The 15,961-nt window shown below is 42.4% G+C and overlaps 2 protein-coding genes across 4 annotated transcripts; both read left to right on the top strand.

Moving 5' to 3' along the window:
- The first annotated feature begins 7,325 nt into the window (after positions 1 to 7,325).
- On the top strand, positions 7,326 to 9,713 carry LOC127783900 (protein STAY-GREEN, chloroplastic). 2 transcript variants are annotated; one of them, XM_052311047.1, is made up of 3 exons: positions 7,326 to 7,789; positions 7,895 to 8,246; positions 8,961 to 9,713. In XM_052311047.1, the coding sequence occupies exons 1-3, from the start codon at positions 7,649 to 7,651 to the stop codon at positions 9,323 to 9,325; spliced, it is 858 nt and encodes a 285-aa protein (XP_052167007.1). In that variant the 5' UTR covers positions 7,326 to 7,648; the 3' UTR covers positions 9,326 to 9,713. The 2 variants fall into 2 exon arrangements, with proteins under 2 accessions (XP_052167007.1, XP_052167009.1); XM_052311049.1 differs by having other exon boundaries at positions 7,340 to 7,789; positions 7,895 to 8,242.
- Positions 9,714 to 11,721: 2,008 nt separating this feature from the next.
- LOC127784426 (polygalacturonate 4-alpha-galacturonosyltransferase-like) lies at positions 11,722 to 15,704 on the top strand. Of its 2 annotated transcripts, none has more exons than XM_052311732.1 (9): positions 11,722 to 12,004; positions 12,619 to 12,644; positions 12,728 to 12,787; positions 13,144 to 13,354; positions 13,443 to 13,483; positions 13,593 to 13,927; positions 14,021 to 14,378; positions 14,465 to 15,052; positions 15,156 to 15,704. In XM_052311732.1, the coding sequence occupies exons 1-9, from the start codon at positions 11,812 to 11,814 to the stop codon at positions 15,429 to 15,431; spliced, it is 2,088 nt and encodes a 695-aa protein (XP_052167692.1). In that variant the 5' UTR covers positions 11,722 to 11,811; the 3' UTR covers positions 15,432 to 15,704. The 2 variants fall into 2 exon arrangements, with proteins under 2 accessions (XP_052167692.1, XP_052167690.1); XM_052311730.1 differs by having other exon boundaries at positions 11,722 to 12,010.
- Positions 15,705 to 15,961: the final 257 nt, after the last annotated feature.

Below are 15,961 nucleotides of genomic sequence, written 5' to 3'. Positions count from 1 at the left end.
GTAGTTTAAATAGGATGATAGCCCTGATGACTATAACATTAGGTCTGAACTTTCTGCGTTGTGAGAACGAAAACGCAAGGTGTTGCAAATTTATCACTATGTACCCCTGAAAATTCATTATGTACGTATCTTGAAAGTCCGCCTAATCCTTTCTACGTCCTTTACATATATCTGAATTTTAATTTGGTTCTCTTCTATGCCCTTTCCGCTAATTGACCGTTAATTTCTTATAAATAATTCCATTTTACTCTTTGCTATGAAAAAAATATAGATTGATAGAGTATATCGTTGGAGTGTAGAATTGTTAGATGAGACTATTATATTTATGAGTTAGTTATGCACTATATTATTTGCGATAAATTATTTTGAGATATTGAAATAAAAAATCAATTACTTATTTATTAGTTATTAAAAGTTGCTTATGTAGCATATAAATATATTTGTCTTATACAACAAATATGTTGTATTACTATCAAAACAAATATACTACATAAACCAACTTTTAATAACTAATAAATAAATATTAAATTTTTTATATCATATCTAAAAGTAATTATGTCGCAAATAATATGGTGCATAACAAACTCATAAATATAATAGTCACATTGAACAAATTTCTACACTCGAACAATATACTCCATTAATTTATTATGTTTCTTGATAGTAAAGGGTAAAAATGGACTTTTACATGAGAATTTAATGTCCAACTGACAGTCAACTAAAAGGACATATAATGGATACAAACTAAAATTCAAGATTCAAGGACATATAATGGATACAAACTAAAATTCAAGATTCAAGAGGGAATAAACAAAATTCAGCAACGTAGAAGGAATTAGGTGAACTTTTAGGGGTACACATGGAATTTTTTCATAGAACTATCATGCATGGCTTGTGGATATTTTAATTAATTTCTACTAAATGCTTCCAAGTTTGGATCACCTCACCCAACGACCGATGACCCACATGCCTGATTACTGGATTTCGCCCTAGATCTATTGATGGAGAAATCACCATTTGTTGGACAGTTTCCATACCAATAATTAATGATACGAAGTACAAATTGAAACGTGATACAATATTTATTTATCAAATTATGTATGCGACCTTAATTTTAAGATATTCTTTTTTAAGGAATGAAAGAATAGAGGGACATATTTTTGGGCTTCTAAACAGTATAAGTTTTGAAAAAACTCTCTATATTTGAATTTATTTATTTATTTTTTCTGCTTTCTAATAGTTTTGGTGCATTTGTTTGTATTCTCAAATAATTATTATAAAATTATTCAGCTAATTAAAAAAATCAGGCCTAAGACATCATAGTCTATCGTGCAACATTGTACCGATTGTGACAAGTTTGTCTATTGTGATACTTTGGTCGCTTTGGCAACATTTGATCCCTAAACGTTTTTAGAAAAAAAAAAAGATCCCTAAACCTATCAATCAGACAATCACTGTACATACTGTGGTGTGACACTATAGCACTGTGGACTTTTGAGCCTAGTGGCATTTGTGTTCTGAATATGTATACATCCATATGGCTTGGTTTAGTTCCCAACTTTTTCTTCAAACTTTTAACTTTTCTATCACATTAAAACTTTTCTACACACATAAATTTACAACTTTTCCATCACATCGTTCCAATTTCAATCAAACTTCCAATTTTAGCGTGAACTAAACATACCCAAAAATAAGTTAGTTCTCTTTCAGGTTCAATTCATAAAATTGTTTACAGAATATGAAACGTTATGAACGTGCACAAGAGGGTATAAAGTCTGAATTATCATGATATGCAAAATCCGAACATATATAAGTACTGCCCTGTCCCATAAAAAACCAATCTAGAATGATGCAAGATGTTTTCTAGTATTGTATTAGAAAACATATATGCATGTTCGGATTTATTGTACCTAAAAACATCACATCTTATCATAGGTTGATTTTTTTAATGAGACAGATATTTTTTTAATGAGACAGAGAGAGTAATGAGTATGTAAAATTCGAACAGTTTGTGACAGTAACTGTTGCATTATCGAACAAGAGGCCCTATTCGCTGTTAGCTTTCAGGCACCGCCGCTTCCGTGAACACCAACAGAACGAGCAGCAGATATTTATTGTAACTATACTATTAGCAAAAGATCATATATAATCGTGGGTCTCATCTTATGATCTGCGTGCATTTTATACATTGAGAATGCCCTTAAGCAATTTGCTGTTGTCTTGCTGGCCCTCTTCCCAGTCACATCTCACTAATCTATATATATGTATACATACCCTGCCAAAAGGAAAAAAAAAATCACGTTGAAGAAGTTCCTTGGGCTAAGGTCACCAAAGAAAATCATTGTTTCGTCGAAAAAGTGTCCATGTTCATTTTCTCACTGTATCCAGATCGATGCTTATCGAGCGACCGAAAGGCTCGTGGTAAACGTGCTACAGTATATGTCTGAAATGCATATCATTCGCTATAATGTAATAGTAGTAGTATAATGGTGTTTGTTATGAATGCGATGTGCTGTCTGATCTCAAACTCTCAATCTGTCATGACAAGATTTATTTTTTCTACGAGAAATCTCATGACAAGTTGGATATATTTTGTTATTAAAACGTCACTATAATTATTCGTCAAGCTTATTGACGCAACGTATTCTCAAAATTTCCAGGTTAATTGGTCAACTAGAGTTAACTTCTAGCCAAAATTTGTTATAGATACTAAAAAAAATATGGTGTTTGCCACTAGTCACCGTAAAAGTTCGGGCATGCGAAAACACATGCCAAAAACTAGTCTTTTGTTTTTTTTTAATTGGAGAGGACTTGAAATTAATGACTTGTTCTGCACCTAGTACTTGGCTACAAATTGGACCACATGTCATTTGCCACTCCCTCTCTCTATCTTCTCCCCATCTCTATTTCATCCACTCTTGTTGTGCTTAGGATCTGTTTAGTTCGCGAAAAGAAATTTTTTTATCATATTGGATGTTTGATCGGATGATGGAAGGGGTTTTTGGACACGAATAAAAAAACTAATTTCATAACTCGTCTGGAAACCGCAAGACGAATCTTTTTAGCCTAATTATTCTGTCATTAGCAAATATAGGTCACCGTAGCATTTATGGCTAATCATAGTCTTATGGACTAATTAGGTTCAAAAGATTCATTAAGTGATTTCTCTGTGCAATTAGTTTTTTAAAGTTTATATTTAATGCTATATATATATATATATATAATTTAGAGAACTAATCCAGGCCTTAGATGCCGCTACGGCGACGGAAGTGAGGGCGAATAAACTAGATCGGCAAAGAAGGGCATGTGATGGGGCTGCAGCTATGTGACGACGACCATAGTCCAACAGGAGAACAAGGACAAGGAGCACGAGGGCACATGGTTGAAGGAGCAAAGTGAGAGCTCGTTGGTCTCCTATTGACCGACGGGGATTGAGATTCGGTGATATTCCTCCGTGACATTTTTTGTGACATTGAGTCACTAACATGTGGGATCACATGTCAGTGACTTAATGTTACCGAGAATATCATGGGGGAAAGTCACTGTATCTGCGTCCGACCGACGGAGCAAGCTCTGCACATGCAAGGTCGTTAAAATCACAATCTTAAATTGGAATCAGATGTGTCTAAGTAGGATCGTAATCATAAAATCGTATACATAAAAATGATAACATCATTGATTCTACCTACTATATCGTAGAATCAGACTCCTTAATTACAACCATAAAGTCGTATGATATATTTTGACAACCATATATACTCACGGGTACCCAAGCGAGCTCGTGAGTGTTGAAGCCTGAGCATGCACGGTCAACATAATCCTAATCCTAATCACCAGGGTGCAACTTTTTTTTTTGGGGAAAAACAGGGCATTCCATTACTCAGGAATAAAATCATCCTTTACAATTTGTGATATAGGGTGCACCTTTTGATCTAGTGCCTAATCCTAATCACGACGATATGATGGTTTTCGTCAAATTTCGGTCAAATTAATTTGTTGTTAAAAATTTGAATCCTTGAAAACATTCCAAAATTTTACTCGGAATCTGCCTTCATTCTACGTCAAAACCTAAAAATTTTACGGTTTTCAATCAGTTATAGATTTTTTTTTTTAAAAAAAAGAACCTGAACCCTGACTGTTACTCGATCGTATTGGATAAAGGAGGTGGCAGCGATATAATTCATGCATAAATGTGAGTTTTTTCACTGAAAACTACGGGTACTTTGCAGCTCACCCACCGTGGAATCGGGGTAGGCATACACACCACATACGACATCCGTAATACGAGCGAGCGAGGCTTGCAACTGCATGCAAATCTCAAATCCGCAACAACACAACACAACACACGCGCCGTGACCGTGACCGCGTTGAGCGCGCATGTTAACCGGAAGCGGCCACGCGGCCGGTGAATCAATCAATCGCGCGCCCGTGGCCGTGGGAGCTGAACCTGATCGAGCACGTACACCGCACGCGAAACGTGGATCGGATCGCGACATGCCCCCGGCCGGCGGCCGCGGGCAGCGTGCGGGCCAGGCAGGCGATCGCGACAGAGGGCAAACCGTGCCTTCTAAGCATCACGGAAATGAAGCCCACACGCCGGTGCATCCACGTCGCCTAGCTAAATTTGGCCCGGTGTCCTCTCCAGTTTCCTGACGACGACTGCATCCTGGAACTGGAAGTAGTAGTAGTAAATAAAATACTCAAAATTCACCGGAATTCACCTCCGGATTACTACTAAAATGCATCTCAACCCAAGAAATCATCTCTATGTATTAAAAAGGAAAAAATACGAATTACCCTTCTAAACTATAGCTAAACTATAGCGGTCGATCGAATTATCTCCCTAAACTCGAAAACTAGACATCGTTCACCCTAAACTATGTATACCGGACGAATAACCCCCCTGAGCACTGTTTTGGATGGTTTTTGACTTGTGTCTGCATACGTGGCCGCCAACGCGACATCCAGTCAGCAAAATAAAAATAAAAAAATCTTAGGACCCATATGTCATCTCTTTCCTCCACCAATCCCTCTCAAATCCCATCCCCCTGGCCCCTGCCTCCCTGCTTGCTCTCTCTCTCTACGTCTATGGCTGGAGGAGGAGACGGTGGCCGACGGCGGAGACGGATCGACGCGCAGACATCGGTGCACAGACCATCACCGAAGGTGGCTGGTGTGCTTGTCCACCACCCCCATCGGCGACGTTGGCGAGCCTCGCGGGAGCATGAGGCAGAGATGGGGGACAAGCGCGATGTCCGGTGGAAGCGAAGGTGGGGCGCGTCGTACGGTCACCCGAGCTCGACGGTAATGGGGGACTCGCGCCTTGCCAGCCGGCCACCACCGCAGCAAGGGTAGAGAGGAGAGAGAGGGCGCGTCGCCATGCGCCGGCCGGCTGCCGCCGCTCGCTGCAGCAGGTGAGGGAGGAGGGAGAGAGGGGATGGGGATTGAGAGAGTAGAGAGACATTGAGACGTTAGAGGTGAAAGAGAGAGCGGAGAGTCTTATAGGTGGGGCCCACACTATTTTTTTTAAAAAAATGCTGACTGGACTGCCACATAGTACTAAAACCACCCCGGATTAAGCCGGGGGTTATTTATCCGGTTTGTATAGTTAAGGGTGTAAAATATCTGATATTCGAGTTTAGAGGGTAATTCGATCGTTCATAATAGTTTAGGGGTAATTCGTAACCGTGGATTATTTACCGGACGGAATTCACCTCTAGATTATTTACGGCCGGGCTGCAAATTCTCGCTCGGAGTTGCATGAACGTCTCCGCCTCTGACGAATCTGCCCTTTCTGCAGCCTTCCGCCGGCAGCTAGCCCGCCTGGCGTATCGGAGCAGAATTTTTACAGATTTTTTGAGACATTGTGGCGTTTTGAAACAGTTATAACTGCAGTATATGTGATTCACGTTGGGCCTCAAGATTTTCAATTTTCCTTTTTAATAAGATTGGGTCCCCAGATTGAAGGTATATATGATCATTTCATATGGGGGTTCTTAAGCTGACCCATCGATATACGATTTTGTCTAGCTTATGTAGATTCTTAAAAGCTCGTTACCAACTAGCTGTTTCTTATAGCGTTAACCTTCGCAAACATGGCATACATATCGAAAACAGAAGCAAAGAAACGGATCGATGAAGCTTTGGCGCTCTCGTTCATCCTGTTTGGTCACGTGGGCTGTGGGAACGGGTGAGGCTAGAACATGATAACCACGAGCCAAGTCTCCCATTTTCGTCTTCCAACTATATGTCGCATGGCCGTATTTGCCAAACGTGACGAATGCTCCTTCTTCAGTTAGACCGAGAAAAATTAAGCTAGATTCCATAACTAGCATCGATCGCTTATGTGAGTGTGTCAGCTGCCTTGCACGAGCTGATCAGCTCGCACGCATCGCGGAGGATTCAGTCAAAAATATGATCACTCGCGCATATATACATGCATTTCAGAAAGCACGGATGCGCCTAGCTCGCAAGCAACAGCGCCGTGCAGTAGCCTTACACCATGTAATTACACTTGGAATCTAGTTCTAAAAAAAAAAAAGTTGGAATCGTGTTTGGAACGATCACTCTGAAGTTTGATCTACTCAGATCCCCCGGAAAAAAAAAATATCTCCATCATTTGCTTTGTCAACGAGTTACTTGAAATGTTGAGTACACTGCGCGGTGCAACGTACGTAACGCAAAATTACAATCCCAATTAAGCAGACGCAGTCCCCATATATTGCATGGTCAAAACCAAATGAAGTCCAAGTCTCCACTAGATTAATTCGGGCCAATATTAAGTATCCTGCTGTATGTCTTTCGGTAGAAACTCTGCAAATTACGATCAATATTTAGCCCGTTTCAAGAGGAAAATAGTTACAGATAAGTAGGTGTGTGGTACGTATACGTATATATGTGTCTGTGTTTAGTTTACATTGAAATTAAAAATTTGGTTAAAATTAAAACGATGTGATAAAAAAATTAAAAGTTTATGTACGTAGGAAAGTTTTGATGTGATGAAAAAATTAAAAGTTTGAAGAAAAAATATTTGGAACTAAACAAGGCCGTAACCGAATGTCAAATTTGCATCAAACCACGCTCCTGTAGCAGAGACGCCACGTGCAGCACGGCCAAGCGTTCCATTCCTCCCGTTTCCACCCACGCGCGAACGCCACAATTTCCCCCGTTTTCCTGGGCGTTTTTCCACCACCACCACCACCGCCGCGAGACGACACGAGAGGAGGGCGCGGCGACGACACGAGCTTCCCCGCGCGCGCACACAACCGCGACGTTTCCCGACCCCTCACTCCACCCCCCACCGCACCACGCGTGCACACCAACACTAATACAACACTCTTCTTCTCACTTAACCCGCTCTCTCTTATAATCACCAACCTGCAGCGAGCTGAACTGACCGAGAAGCCAATCCGCGAAGCTACCAAACCGAGCCAAAATTTTGATCGATCGATCGGCCGGCCGGTGTCTTTGTTGAGGCGTGCAAGGCTCGTGCTTTCGCCGAGAGGGATTAATTAGCCGCGCCTCCAGCATCTCCGGCCTCCATAGAGATCCCAGCTTATAATTAAAGCTGTCAAGAGTCGTTTTGGTTGTTAGGCTTAAAGTTAACTACTGCTGGCTAGCTAGGACTAAGAGATCCGAGGGAGCAGACATGGCTGCTGCTACTTCGACCATGTCCCTGCTTCCTCCCATCACCCAGCAGCAGCGGTGGCACGCCGCCGACTCCCTCGTCGTCCTCGCCTCCCGCCGCCACGACTCTCGCCGCCGCCGCCGCTGCCGCTACGTCGTGCCGGTACGTACATGCACCATCCTCTTTCTTCTCCGGTGAATCAATGGTTGGAGAAGAAGAATCCGAATGAAATGTAAATTAAATATGTATGTGGATGTGGTGGTGCAGAGGGCGAGGCTGTTCGGGCCGGCGATCTTCGAGGCGTCGAAGCTGAAGGTGCTGTTCCTGGGGGTGGACGAGGAGAAGCACCAGCACCCGGGGAAGCTGCCGCGGACGTACACGCTGACGCACAGCGACGTGACGGCGAGGCTGACGCTGGCGGTGTCGCACACCATCAACCGGGCGCAGCTGCAGGGGTGGTACAACAAGCTGCAGCGGGACGAGGTGGTGGCGGAGTGGAAGAAGGTGCAGGGCCACATGTCGCTGCACGTCCACTGCCACATCTCCGGCGGCCACGTCCTCCTCGACCTCATCGCCGGCCTCCGCTACTACATCTTCCGCAAGGAGCTCCCCGTGGTACGTACGTGTCCCCTTTCCTCGTCGCTCGCTTTACTGATGCTCTCTTCTTCTTTCAGACTTGGAGACCACAAGCTTTTTTCCTTTTTTTTTCCCCTTTGCTCTTTTCATTTTTGCAATCAAGACGTACTCTGTGTCAATGTCCCTGAGATAATTGATGGGATCCAATAATTCTTGTCTGCTAAAGCAGGCAAATCCCTTGACTTTCTAGATCTGATTTTAGACACTGTTATTAGTGGCACCAAAAACTGATCTCCAACAAGTAGGGGAAACAATTTTAATCTCTCAGATTGGCATCCATCCATCTGTTACATACCAATTAAATCGTTATAAAAAAAATCAAAATATTTGATAATATAGATTCACATATAATATAATATGTAAGTTTAAATTCGACTTTTATAAGTTGTAATAAATATAACCCATCAAACTCTAATTAGTTTACTTTATTCACTGTTAAATTTGTTACTTTTATTTGTATGTAAGTCAAATGTCAAATTTGTTAATCTATTTTATCAACTTTTTAAGAATATTACATACTAGTGAAATTAATCAACTGTGTTCAAAGTTGCATGCCCACTTGACACGTGCCAAACACGACTTGGAAGTTCAGATGTGAGAATAAAAATCGAAATTTTTGAACAGCTTCCTGAAATTGATTAATTCGAGCCTAATCGCTTGCTTTGGTTGACCGTTGACTCGGCGCGTGTTCGGCCAGGTTCTGAAGGCGTTCGTCCACGGCGACGGCAACCTGTTCAGCCGGCACCCGGAGCTGGAGGAGGCCACGGTGTGGGTCTACTTCCACTCCAACCTCCCCCGCTTCAACCGCGTCGAGTGCTGGGGCCCGCTCCGCGACGCCGGAGCGCCGCCCGAGGAAGACGACGCCGTCGCCGCCGCGGCGGCCGAGGAGGCGGCGGCGGAGCAGATGCCCGCGGCCGGCGAGTGGCCGCGGCGGTGCCCGGGGCAGTGCGACTGCTGCTTCCCGCCATACAGCCTCATCCCCTGGCCGCACCAGCACGACGTCGCCGCCGCCGACGGCCAGCCGCAGCAGTGACGGCGGCGCCGCCGCGATTCGTAGATTAGCGAATTCGTTTGGTTGCCATGGTACACCTACACGCATGCAATGTCGCCAAATGACGCTGCGTGCTTTGCGTTAAATTCTTTAATTATTCGTAGTGGCATTTAGCTCAGCTCAGCTCAGCTCTGCAATTAGCACATATTTGATTAGCTTTAGGGAATGAGTGTGGTGAGCTTGTAAATAGAAGAACACTAGTAGATGGCAAGCAAACATGGATGCAAAATCATCTGGGGGAAAAAATGGAAAAGATCGATGATGCAGTAGATGTTACTGCAAAAATGGCAATTATTAGATGAAGTCGACACACAAAGACAGATCTCGTTTCATTTGTACATTCTACAGTCTACGTCGATGAGGACATGACTGGATTTGTATAGCAAATTAGTACTAGCAGCTAATAAGTGTGGATTAATTATGAAACACGATTGTTTAATTATGCGCTTGGCGAGTCATGCGATTCTTTTTCCTGAAAAAACCGAACGAACCATGGTGTTCATGTCGCGATCAGAATTCAGAACATGTCAAGATAGCTCTCGAATCTTGCCAGACTCTGCAGGAGACGTACATGAGGAGAACTGAACTGAAGAAGTCGTTGCAAGGTTGGTAATCTGGCATGGGTAAAAAATACGTGTGCTCTGAAGCAAATACGTCAACGGTAGCTTTCAGGCTTGCGTGCCGGCTTAATTTTGATGAAGCTGATCGATCGATCACCGCATGAGTTGATGGATTGAGGTGGTGTTTGGATCAGGGACTTAACTTTAGTCTCTTTATTTAGACATTAATTTAGAGTATTAAATATAGACTACTTACAAAACTAATTCAATAAATGAAAGCTAATTTACGAGATAAATTTTTTTAAGCCTAATTAATCCATAATTAGAGAATGTTTACTGTAGCATCACATAGGCTAATTATGGATTAATTAGGCTCAATAGATTCGTCTCGCGAATTAGTCTAAGATTATGGATGGGTTTTATTACTAGTCTACGTTTAATATTTATAATTAGTGTCCAAACATCCGATGTGATATGAAATTAAAAGTTTTAGTTCCATCTAAATAGGGCCCGAATGAAATGGTTTGAGAGATAACTTTCGGTTTTAATTGCGTCATTGCTGGAATCTGCAACTTTGTCTGCAACCGTGATGTGGTGTATGATTTCTATGGTGTGCTTGATGATGCGTGTAACTCTTGCGGTCTTGCCTCTTTCTAGTACTGCTATAAAATGACTCTTATGCTCTCTGTTTTTTTCCATCTTTTTTCTGAAAGTAACCTATGGTGGCTCTGTGGTTTCACATTTAACTAGCTTTGTTATACACCAAAAATATCGATTGACCGAGATAGATATGCTTAGTACTTCTTTATAAAGTGTTTTTGAATTTAAATTAGTTTCATGCTTAAGAATCATTTTAGGTGAATTTTTACTTGTCCTCTTAGGAATCACTAAAAAAGAACCCGGGCAATAACAAATAACTAAGAACAACTCTAAAAACTAACTCGAAAATTAGAACCTAAAATCCAAAGTGGATTATAATACTATATGGAGTCCTCAAGTTTGATGCTTATCACATACAGCTGATTATCATTAAACTCCTAACTTCTTTTTAACCAAAAGTTTATGATTTGATCAACTATGCGGATGCATGATCCAAACGAAGGTATGCTCATCACGGTCCAGATAGGCCTCAAAATTGCAGCCCACCCAGAATAAGTCACTTTCTATCGAGTTTAAATCACATCCCTATACCGCAATACAAGAAATCTCATCCTCAACATGCAAAACCGGTTTAAATTATGTATTTGGGCTATATGGATGATCGATTTTGCTGACGTGACAAGTTGACCTAATACAGCTGACTAGCGTTTACGTGGCAAGAAAAAAAGGAACAAAACAAAAGTGGAACCCACGTATCATCCTCCCTCTTCTCTCTTCCTCGTCCATCATCTCCATTTTGTTCTCCGTCTCTTCCCCTTGGTCCTGTCGAGCGCGACCCATCATCCACACGCGCCATTGTTTGTTGCCGAAAATTGAAAAGGAAAAGAAGGAGAAAAAAAAGCCGATATATTGACAGCAATTAAGAGTATTCATAGTGTCACACACTACAAATATGCTACTCCTGTACACTGTGGTAGTGCCACACAGTCGCTGAACTCCGATCAGTTCACGCAAAGTCGCCATGGGTTCGCACGGCGACAGCACCGGCGGCGTGTGTGAATGTGTCACGGCTGCGACGCAGGCGGCTTCGGCGAGTGCGACGGCGGCGTGACGGCCTACCTCGCCCACAAATGGGCCGAAATTCGCGGCCTATTCCAAACGAGGCCGTAGACAATGCAGGCCCAAATAGCCCAGCACCGACTGCTTCGGCTGCTTTCCCCTCCTTCCCGTTCCAGGCTTCCCCTCTTCCCCTCTCACCACGCCACTCCCCTCCTACCCCACTCTCGTCTCGGAGAAGGCAACGTCGCCCTCGCCGCCGCGGCGGCCGGATCCGGCGGATGGCGAACTCGAAGCGGCTCCCGTACTCCACGGCCGGCGGCGGCGGGGGAGGAGGAGGAGGAGGGGGGAGGCGCGGCGGCGCCTCCGGCTCCGGCGTGGTGGCGCCGCTGGTGGTCCTCGTGTTCCTCTTCGTGCTCGCGCCGTCGATCTTCTTCGTCGCGCGCAATGGGGGCCACGTCCACGTCGCCTCAGGTTCCGGTTTGCACCCCCCCCTCCCCCCCCCCCTGATGTAGCATCTAGATTTTATTATTATTTTTTTGGTGGGGTGGGGACTGGGAGTGATGTCTTCAGGTTTGGTAAATTTCCCAGCGTTGGTCTCATGGATATTGCCGGAATGGAATCCGAGTAGATTTTAGTGGTACTGTTGTTAAATGCAATTGATGAGTTGTATTTACAGGGTATGGTATGATTTTGGATGAGAACTCTGTATATAGATAATTGGATCATGATGCTTTGTTTTGGAAACGCAAATAATCAATCTCACTTTGGAGAAATCATGAGTTTACAGCAGACAATTGAAGTTGTGATTCAAGTGATTTTGGAAATCATTTTCCCCTCTCTTGTAGTGTCACTTGTGCCATTGCGAGGTTAGAATGTTAGATGTGTGACATTGTGCGGAAAGCCCCAGCTATTAAGAAGCTAGGGCGCACAAGTGAATTGTGGGTGTAATTCTAGTGCCAAAAGCCCATAAACAAGAAAACTGCATTTATAAGAACTGTAGGAACATTGTCAATGTTTTGTAGTATTTGAATACTGCTATACTGATTTGAAATATGTAAGTGATGTTGTATTCTGTTTACCTGCAGATCCCAAGGATAGGGAAGGTAATCAGGTATTTATCTTTTCTGGGAGCTAGTCAATTGGTTTACTAGCCTAAATTTTGAGGATCCATCTCACTTTAAAGCTTGCTTGCAGGAAACAGATTGGCAAAAACAACTGGCAACAAACAACATGAAATCTATTTTGTCCAAGGAGGTCAGAATTGTCTTGCGACTTAGTAATATAATTTCTTATCTTTATTTTTTGGTTTCATGGAAATGTACAAGGGTACATAACAACATGCTCATCTTTGCTATGCTACTAATTTCGAAATGTCATGATCCCTGATTTGTCCTTGCAACTGATTGCCCTTTCTCTAAATACCATGCTACTCTCTATTGTTCCAAGTAGATTTGCATGCTGTGTCCTCTATCTGCTCTGTAATTCTGTTGCGAACATTTTGATTTTTCAATTACCATCTACTGTTATTTGCATAGGAAACTGTCATCTTGTTCAGAAGTATCCTCGATTTTTCTGTGCTTTTAGTCTTATGCATACCTTTTGGTCTCCAGATGATCGATGCTTTAGCTTCTAGTCAACAAGAAGCAGGCACTTTGAGTGTTGATTTTTTCAGAAAACGTGCATCTCCCTCTTGGAAAACTGATGATCTAGTCAATGACCTGAGCAATGCTAGTTTGGATGTTGATGACAAGGTTAAATCTGAAAACAGTTCTGCAGAACATGAGTTATCACTGACAGATAAAACACCCAAGGATGATACTGGTATAAAAATAACCATGACTTTTTTTGAAAAGCACATTTCACACAATCCGATTAGGTACTCAAGAAAATATACTTCTTTTCTGTGCAGCTGAACATCAAGTCGATGCAGCTGCAAAAAATGCTCGAAGGGTAAGCATGCTGGTCTTCTTGTATGTACATTGATACATTGTTGTTTGTTTCTATCGATATCCATTTCTTATGACCTAATACTTCCCTTGATATGTTTTGGTCGCTAAAGAAACTAAGGGAGAAAAGGCGTGAAAAGAGGGCAATGGATTTGGTAAGGAAAGATGATGAAGCACGTGTTAAGCTGGAGAATGCTGCTATTGAACGATCAAAGGCTGTAGATTCTGCTGTCCTTGGGAAATACAGCATTTGGAGAAAAGAGAATGAGAATGAGAACTCAGATTCAACAGTTAGATTGATGAGAGACCAGATTATCATGGCACGTGTTTATTCTGTGCTTGCTAAATCAAAGAACAAGAATGATCTTTATCAAGAGCTGCAAACCAGGATCAAGGAAAGCCAGAGGGCTGTTGGAGAGGCTACTGCTGATTCTGACCTTCATCATAGGTGTTATATCTGTGATCTGATATCTTATCTATTTTCACTTCATATCTGATATCTTATCTTGTTCTCCATCGTGACAAATAATGTACTTTGCAGTGCACCTGAGAAAGTCAGAGTAATGGGTCAACTTCTATCCAAGGCTAGAGAAGATGTGTATGATTGCAAGGCGGTTACTCAGAGACTTAGAGCTATGCTTCAGTCAGCAGATGAACAAGTCAGGAGCTTGAAGAAGCAGAGTACATTTCTTAGCCAGTTGGCTGCGAAGACAATTCCAAACAGCATTCATTGTTTGTCTATGCGCTTAACAATAGATTACTATCTCCTCCCGTTGGAGAAAAGGAAGTTCCCGAGGAGCGAGAACTTGGAAAATCCAGAGCTCTACCACTATGCACTTTTCTCAGACAATGTCTTGGCAGCATCTGTTGTTGTGAACTCAACCATAATGAATGCTAAGGTAGTTTCTGTCTTCCTCTTTAATCAAATGCAAACTGTTATAAGTGAAAAGTGTTCTGACAACTATGTATGGCATAACCTTTTCAGGAGCCTGAGAAGCATGTTTTCCATCTTGTGACTGATAAGTTGAACTTCGGAGCCATGAACATGTGGTTTTTGTTGAACCCACCTGGGAAGGCCACCATCCATGTTGAGAACGTAGATGAATTTAAGTGGTTGAACTCATCGTACTGTCCTGTTTTACGACAACTTGAGTCTGCAGCCATGAAAGAGTATTATTTCAAGGCTGACCGCCCCACCACTCTCTCTGCGGGTTCTTCAAACCTAAAGTATCGTAACCCCAAGTACCTCTCCATGCTGAACCACTTGAGATTTTATCTCCCACAGGTCTATCCAAAGTTGGATAAGATACTTTTCCTTGATGATGACATAGTTGTGCAGAAAGATTTGACAGGATTATGGGACGTTGATCTTAATGGGAAGGTCAATGGTGCAGTGGAGACCTGTGGGGAGAGTTTCCATCGTTTTGACAAGTACCTTAACTTTTCCAATCCACATATTGCTCGGAACTTTGATCCAAATGCATGTGGCTGGGCTTATGGAATGAACATCTTTGATCTGAAGGAGTGGAAGAAGAAAGATATCACTGGGATCTACCACAAGTGGCAAAGCATGGTGAGACTACTACTTTCATTATTGGATCACATTGATTTAGAGAAGAAACTGTAATGCAACATGATTTAGTCTAACATTATTCTTGCTATTTTTCTTCTAACAGAATGAAGACCGGGTTCTTTGGAAGCTTGGGACACTTCCACCTGGCCTCTTAACCTTCTACAAGTTGACACATCCCCTTGACAAGTCGTGGCATGTCCTTGGATTAGGATACAACCCAAGCATTGATCGCTCAGAGATAGATAATGCTGCTGTTGTTCATTACAACGGTAACATGAAGCCATGGCTGGAGTTAGCAATGACCAAGTACAGACCATATTGGACAAGGTATATAAAGTATGATCACCCTTACATCCGTGGATGCAACTTGGCGGAGTAGATATGATGTAAAAAGCTGACGGAGAAGATCACCCAGCCTGATCAGAGGTGCTTCTATTAAGTGGAGTAAATACACGGCCGGTGTCAGTTGTTCTGAAAAAAATAAAATGCGTTAACGGTAGCTTTCAGGCTTGCCTGCCGGCTTAATTTTGATGAACCTGTCACTGGAACTTTCTCTCCAGCTGATCGATCGATCACCGCATGAGTTGATGGATCGAATGGATGGTTGAGAGATAATTTTCGGTTTTAATTGCGTCATTGCTGGAATCTGCAACTTTGTCTGCAACCGTGATGTTGGGCGTCTTTTTTCTATGATGTGCTTGGGCCCAGTTTAAATGGTTTTAAGTCCCTATCACATTGGATGTTTGGACACTAATTATAAATATTAAACGTAGACTATTAATAAAAACTCATCAATAATCTTGGACTAATTCACGAGACGAATATATTGAGCCTAATTAATCCATGATTAGCCTATGTGATGCTACAGTAAACATTCTCTAATTATCGATTAATTAGGTTTAAAAAATT

The sequence above is a fragment of the Oryza glaberrima genome, chromosome 9 (genome assembly GCF_000147395.1).
Source record: "Oryza glaberrima chromosome 9, OglaRS2, whole genome shotgun sequence".
NCBI classification, from domain to species: domain Eukaryota; kingdom Viridiplantae; phylum Streptophyta; class Magnoliopsida; order Poales; family Poaceae; genus Oryza; species Oryza glaberrima.
This window is presented reverse-complemented; position numbering and strand designations above follow the sequence as displayed.